At 56.1% G+C, this 7,380-nt stretch overlaps 1 protein-coding gene across 1 annotated transcript in view; it reads right to left on the bottom strand.

Annotated features, from left to right (window-relative positions):
- LOC127749707 (uncharacterized) overlaps positions 1-4,011 on the bottom strand; it is an 84,727-nt gene extending 80,716 nt beyond the window's left edge. The window contains exon 1 of the mRNA XM_052269044.1: positions 3,417-4,011. Coding sequence (XP_052125004.1) covers positions 3,417-3,441 — 25 coding nt within the window. The 5' untranslated portion in view covers positions 3,442-4,011. The remainder of the gene's footprint in view (positions 1-3,416) is intronic.
- Between the last annotated feature and the right edge of the window lie 3,369 nt (positions 4,012-7,380).

Here is a 7,380-nt window from a genome sequence, read left to right as displayed (position 1 = left end):
GCCCGCGGTCGCGCAAGGCTCCCCCATTCAGCAGCACGGTGCACAACCCCCTGAGCTGGGGCGGCACGTGTCAGGCTGGGGCCGCGGCTCCCCCATGCCCGCCATGCCCGCCCCCCATGCATGCCTGACGTGACGTGGGACGTGGGCAGACCGACCGCCGCGACCACCGCGCGCCGCTCTGAGAATATCTCTCCATCATGAGGGGCTTCGCGACGCTTCGCGAGGGGGATGGGGATGGGGTTGTGGGCTCGTGGCTCGTGCATAAACGGGGCGGAAAAGTGAGCGGGAAATGACATGCGGTGGAGCGCGGCCGGCATGTGCGATGTGCTAACCCATGCCGTGGTGCACGGAGGCGGAACAAAAAAACAAGTCGGGTCCGAGGGGGAAATCACTAGGGTTCGTAGCGTACGGACTATTTCGTTGAATTTCTCCTACAATTTCGGTTATTTCTCCTGCCATTTCGGCCATTTCCCGCCTATTTCGGGTTATTTTAGGCTATTTCACGCAATTTCTGAGCATTTCAGGGGTATTTCGCGACTATTTCACAGAATATTTCGCGTCTACTTCGTGTTTATTTCGCTCTATTTCGCCTCTATTTCGCCTTTATTTCGCACTATTTTGGGGGGAGGTGTACGAACTATTTCGCAAGTGATTTCCCCCTCGGTCGGGTCAGTTTCACGATTAAAAAAAAAATACGGCGACGACGTTACGTATTTTTATGGCGATGTCTTCCGAGGAAACGGCAAGGGACAAATTTTGTCCATTGCAAGATGCGTGCCTGTGTGGTCACAAATTGGTATCTCCTAATGTGTTTTGTCCAACTATGAATATACAAATTTGTCACTACTCAGGATTCCAAATTATCTTTGCCAGATGTACACACAAACGCATATTACAAAGAATAAAAATTATCCCTAGTCATTTACAGTGTAGAGGAGCTATAGTCACCCTGCCGTCGGTCTGAACAACGACCTTTTCACCATAGCTGGTTCAACCGCCGGCAAATAACGTCCACCGACTGAGGGCTGAAGGGCGTCAGGCGAAGGGCGAAGCAGCGGGTTTTAGTCGATGCTAATCGTTGTGTTTTCGACAACAGCGGCGCAGATATCCGGACGGGCAATTACCACAGGAAGTCTCGTTACAGGCACTGTTAAAAATAAAATCAGAGCACTGAGAGAAATGGTTGTAGGATTTACGGGGAAATTTTCCATGAAGCGTGTCGTAACGTCACAACTCGAAATTGTAAAATAACAAGCGCAGCGTTTAGACTTGGAATTCATCGACTAGCAAGATTAATGTGCCATAAATTTACAACAAATTTGGATATATTAATTTCAAAATATATCGTAAGTTCAAAACGTCATTTTTCACAGTGAGGGTGTAGGGAGGGCGGTATGGTGTTGGTTAAGGTGAAGGTTGGAGGGGGGAGAAATGGAGGGGATGCAGTGAACGGAAGGCGAAATCACGGCAGGGAGCGACGCAAAGCAGGAAGGCCTTGGCCGGGCCATCGATTGCTTCCGCCCCCCTCGGCCCGCGGAGCTCCGCTAGCGCCCCCACCACCCCTACGCCGCGCCCTCCGCGCCCGATCCCAGAGACATATGCGCGACAGGGGCGGAACCAGCATCGGGAGGGAGTCCTCATTATGGGAGCGAGCGGGGAGCTCTGGCCACAGAGGAGGGCGGCACGAGAAGGGGAGCGCACACCGCGCTGGACTTCTACAAGTCTGCTGGATGTGTTCCCCTCCTCGAGCTCATATTGGGACGGGCAGGGCAGACGTTATTCCTCCCATTAGCACATCCAGTGCGGCGTGGCCACCATGTGGTCACGCTTTGCTGCGGCTTCCAGCCCTGAACGTTGATGTCCCGCGTGTGGGAAATCAGGTCGCTCTCAGCATTTTCGTGCGGCGGGCCCGGCGGAGGGGATGTTCCCTGGCGGTGCCATAGGCCGGTGCGGTCGCGGTCCCCAACAGGTCCATTGTCTCACCGCAGCGGCAGGGCCAGCAGGGGTGCAAACTGTTGCACGCACCCTCTCCGCCCCCGCCGGGGACCCGGAGCTCGGCCCCCAGCCGCCCCCCGACACTGCACTGCAGCGCGGAGGCTGCTGCCAACCAGGCCAGCCGCAATAATGGCGGTGCAGCAGGACCCGGTAACATTAGGGGAGCCAGCGTGACCATGAACCCGCGAGTGGGCGGCCGGGGGGGGGGGGTGGTTCCAGGGTTGCAGTGCCCCGCCCCGCCACAACGCCGTGACAAACAGTTATGGCGACGTCCGCCTCCAGACCCCCGGCAGAAGCGGGGCCGGCCCCCGCCCCCGGAATGGGCTCCCATGGGGCTGAATGGAGCAGTGCAGTGGGTGCATGGAGGCCATCCGACCCAACATCGCCCAGCGACACTGCATAGGGCTGCCGCCGGGGAGGCCGCGGGCGGCCGCCGTGGCCTCCAAATCCCAGACCCATCTATTCTACAAGCTGTACACTCGGCAACATTTGATATTGCCTCGGCAAGGCGCGTGGTAAGGGGCGGTCGACAGAGGGGGCTGCCTAGATTAAGTTGCCTGCACACGGGAGTTTTTGTAGATCAAATTGCATACTTTTCAGGTGGCTATCTAGGGCGGGCAAGGGGGCAATTGCCCCCCCCCCCCCTTGTAATACGCTCCTGTGCCTCGGTGTCGTGTGAGAACAGCTCTTAAAATCACTAACAATGGATGTACTGGCTAACGGAGGAAGAAGAAAAGCGGGTAGAACATGAACGTTCCCGATTGGCCGCCCCTACGTTACGCCGGTGGAGGGTAAGGGTTCCGACCAATCGGAAATCTTTAAGTTCTACCCGCTCTTCTTCCCCCGTTAGCCGAAATACGCTATAGTGAACACATGAGTTTTGATTCCAAATATCTCATTGAAAAAGACTGAGTTAAAAATCTCATGTTCAATGAATGAGAAATGTCATTCCCTATTCCTCTTATTCCGTTTCACTATGGTGTCTCTGACTAACTTTCTGAGGCCCATAAATCATGATTGTCTAGAGCATTCTCAGCTTTCTCACTCGTACTAATGTTGTTAACTCATGCTTTTCGTGTACAGCAGAACATAGAGAAACCTTCACTGCAAAGTAGGGTTATGAAACCCTCGGCGGCTACTAACCTTCTTGCCGGTGCCAGTGCAAATATACTCACAAAACTGACACAAAGAAGTTCGTCATTCCAATTGTTTTCAGCGAAATTTCACGGCACACATGCATTCACAAAGCACTTTGAGAGAAAACTGAAAACGCGATTTAAAACATTTTCCTACTAGGCTATGTTGCCTTGTTTTGTTCCCCTCTACACTCCGTCGCCACTACGTATCTGGTCAATTTGTCAATACATACGCTCCGACACCAACATCACCATTCACCAGTCACATTTTAGTAGTTCACTTACCTTTTTGGAGACGTAACACTAACATTGTTGACAACGTTGGTCGGAGGCCGAAGAACCAGCTCGCTCAGTAGCAGGACAACTGGCCCCGTAGTCGAAGCCTCGCTCGTAGTTGCACGCGGGAAGAGAAGCGGCCCACGACCTTAGTAGCTGGTCAGACTCTAGTTATACATTTTTCTGAGCAGGTGACACTCTTGAAGTTTAATTCAAACCCGTCATTTCAACCGATGAGCACCTTCGTGGGTGACCAACCCCTGCTCGGCTCGCTGAGACGGCAGGCTGCGACCTGCGACGTGTCACGACGGAGTTTGCCTGCCGAGTGAGAATCAAGACGATCAAGACTGAGCGACTACTTAGTTGCTTAATACCCATGATATTGGCTCTCAAATTATAGAAAAAATAAAGTATCCCAGCCCCATCGTCCTCCTGAGCCGTAATGTTTAATAAAGTTAAAAACAGACGTGTAAAAATACCGATGTACAAATTTTATTTTCACCTTCAAACGAACCATCCTAAACGAAAACCATAAAGAAAGCGCCAGGTAGAATAAAATTTCTCTCATGACTACTTGTCAGTGTCAGGGCTGTCAGCTCCTGGCCGGCGCTAAATCTGCTCCAATCCCCCCCCCCCACCCCCCTCGGTGACCTAGCTTGCGGTCGGGTCCGGCACGGCTAGCGTGACGGTGAGCATGAATGGGTCGGGGATGGTGTAGGAGCCGCACTCGCCACCACAGCAGAGCCAAGCTTCCGAATGAACCGACGAGCCAAGCCGCAGGAGCGGGGAGGGGCGTGTGCCGTGGGCGTCCCCCCCGTCCTGGTGGAGCGCGGCCCCGGCCGTCCCTCTCCTCCGTGCCACCCCGTTTCATTCACAAAGTCCCGGCCGGCCCGCAAGTCCACGTGTCTAGGCTGCAGTAGGGGGCGTCCGAATCGCGCCCTTCCTTCCTCCCTCCGGACGCAGCCCTCGTCGCATGAATGGGGAGGAAATCCGCGACCGGGGATGCGGAGGTCTGGGGGAGGGAGCGCCTGGCTGGCCTGGCGGAGGCCGCAGGGCCGCAGGCCACAGGGCAGCGTAGCACTCTACTCCAGCCTCGAGCCCCGGCCCCTAGCCATGCATAACGCACACGCGCCTCACCTTTCACCTTTCAGCCGCTCTCTCTCTCTCACCCCTCTCTCTCTCTCTCTCTCTCTCTCTCTCTCTCTCTTTTCCTCTATCGCTCCCATTCATGGCGGGCGGCATCGCCGGCGGGGAACGCTTTCTTACCCTCTGCTCCACCGCCCCGTCGCTCCCACCTTGATCGCTCTGTCTCCCACGCCGTCGTCCTCCTCCTGTTTTCCTTCCCTCGTTCAGCTTCCTGCTGCCCGCTTCATCCACCCCGAGAGGCAAAATAGGTTGGTAAATGTTTATCGGAGTGATGAAAATAATAATAAAAAGAGAAAAAAAGACGCACGCCCCGTATGCTGCTGCTGCTGCTTGCAGGAGTGCCAGTACGGCTCTCGGTTGTACCCGCGTACCCTCTGGGTAACCCGGGTACCCACCCGCCAGGATCTTACCGGGTAACAGTAACATCGCACCCAGAAAACCGTACCTTTGATTTCACGGAAATTCCGTTGAATGGGGACGAAGGGAATTTTAACTATGAATTAAGGGAATTTGTGGATTTGAAATGCGGAATTTCGACATAAATCAAAGAAAAGTTTACGTCGATTGATAGCAAATTCCGTTACTTTATAGTCGAAATTCCCTTCGTCCCCATTCAACAGAAGTTCCAGTTCCGTGAAATCAAAGGTGCGTTTTTCTGGGTGCGGGTAGACAGGGGGTCCACTCCCCTCAGATGGGCGTCGGAGCGCGCCACCTTGCGTGAGAGGAGACCTGCTTCTCCTTCCCTCTGCGGACCTAAGTCTGCCAGTTGGGGCTCTCAAAACCCGGACCCGCGGGTACACGGGTAGACCCAGCGGAGCCGCGCCTGCAGGTAGGCAATTCTACATACCGGGTCTATCCGGGTACCCGAGTTACCCGCTGTTGCCGGGTAAGACCCGTTTACCCGGTCCTGACCCGGATGCCCGCGGGTCCGGGTTTCGAGAGCCCTAAGTGACATACTTGAGGCTGTGTAGAGGGTAGGGGGGGAGGGGGGGCGAAGGGCGTCGCTTCCTCTCACGCACGGTGGCGCGCTCTGTCGCCCATCTGAGGGAAGCGGACCCCGCAGCCAGCGCGCCTTCCCGGTATTGATTTGCTACCCCCCCCCCTCCTTTTTCACCACCCGCGGAGGAAGAGGGGTAGCCTCGCTTCGGCCCCTCGCCAAGTGTCTGTGGGATGACGGTGCGATTTTGGGGCCAGCATCTAGCCTCATCAGCCTCGGCCGGCAACGCCTGGCGGCGAGGCTATGGTGGGTGGCGGCAGGTGGAGGGTGATCCAGCAGTTTCCGAGGGCTGAAGCCTGGCTGAACCCTCTCGCTCGGGGTTGGTGGGCGGGCCCCGGGCCCGTAGCCTCTAGCCTCGCACGTGCCGCCTGTGGAGCGGGGCGCCGCGGGGCTGCCCGCGCCGGTCCACTTGAGGGCGCCGGAGGGCGGGGCGGGGCGCGCCAGCAGCCTTGCGCATGCACGGCTCAAGCGTGAAGCGTGTGCCCAACCCGGCCCAGCCCGCAGCAGCGCGCGGCGCGCCACTTTGCGCTTCGGCCCAAGGACATCCAGGCTCGTCCTAGCGTTCATTAGTGAAATGAGAGAGTGCGCTTGGGAAACGTGTTAATCTCATGTCCCCGGGGCGAAATAAATTTGTCCTCCTGGTTGATGAGGAAGTCGGATGATATCTGACTGCACCACCCTCTCCTCTCACACATCCCTCTCAACGATCCGCAAGACTATTCGCCGCCCTCGCCGCGGGGCGGCGGTGCGTACCAGTGGCTGGTGGTGGAAGGGCAGGAAAAGCCAACTGTCGCGTCGATCGTGCCCTGATATGTCACTCTTCGACGCTGTGGCGGAGCTGACGGCTGTGACGGCTTTCGGAGCGGGTAAACGGGAGACAAGAGGAGGACGAAGAGAACATTTGCATGATCGACTGCCACCGTTCGTTGGCTCCGAGCTCGCTTCGCTATATTCAGGGACGTGATAGTCGGATACAGCGGGGTACGCCAAAACAACCGAGCCGTCGAGGTCAAGACAAAATTACCGAGTAACGCCACTTTGACAACGAACCCCAGCCAACGCCACGCTCATCTACCAAACCAAGCAATCAACCAACGCCAACCCCTTTCCACTTTGGCGTTTCTGAGTCGCCCTGTGTTGCGCGTTGCACGCACATAGTTTGGGAAGAGAGAATGAGCACAATATTCCAGTCCAGTAGCTGAGGCCGGACAGCCCAACCTGTTGGCGGTGGTTCGGAGGGACCTGTTGTTGGTCGCACTGGTGCGCCACCAGAACTAGGAGTGTTGGTCTGCCGGCTTCGTCTATCGTCCCTAAGCAAGCATGGCGACGGGGCTAGGAGAGCTTCGAGCTCCGTCGGCTGTGCTGTACGGCAAACGGGGAAACTTTCGCCTTCAGGTGAAGACAGCCACAAGGGACGATCTAATGGGGAGGGGGCTCGGGAGGGGGCTCCCCACTGAGAAACCAAAATCGACGCGATATCGAGTCGACAGTGAAACGATATCACATACCAGAATATCACATCCTGAAACCAGAACCATGTTAGGCTCAACTCCACATGGAACCGGACAAACTTCTGGCACCGATATCGCGGTCTAATATCGGTTTGATGTCACCATTTCTCACGGGGTAGCGTCTTCGATCCTTCGTGACGGGAAGGACGAATCTACGTTACATCGATATCGTTCGCTTCTTTTCAAATGTTCACCACCAGGCATGCCGTGTGGGACACCAGCTTACCGGTCCACGCTCCGATCCTTTCTATGGAAAATATCACCTTTCCATAGGTTTCCTATCCAGACAGCGGATAATGGCCCGAGGGAGGGGGGGAGG

This window comes from Frankliniella occidentalis, unplaced genomic scaffold (genome assembly GCF_000697945.3).
Source record: "Frankliniella occidentalis isolate FOCC.00 unplaced genomic scaffold, Focc_3.1 Scaffold81, whole genome shotgun sequence".
Taxonomy (NCBI): domain Eukaryota; kingdom Metazoa; phylum Arthropoda; class Insecta; order Thysanoptera; family Thripidae; genus Frankliniella; species Frankliniella occidentalis.
The sequence above is the reverse complement of the archived record's forward strand: the minus strand, read 5'-3'. Positions and strand labels throughout refer to the sequence as shown.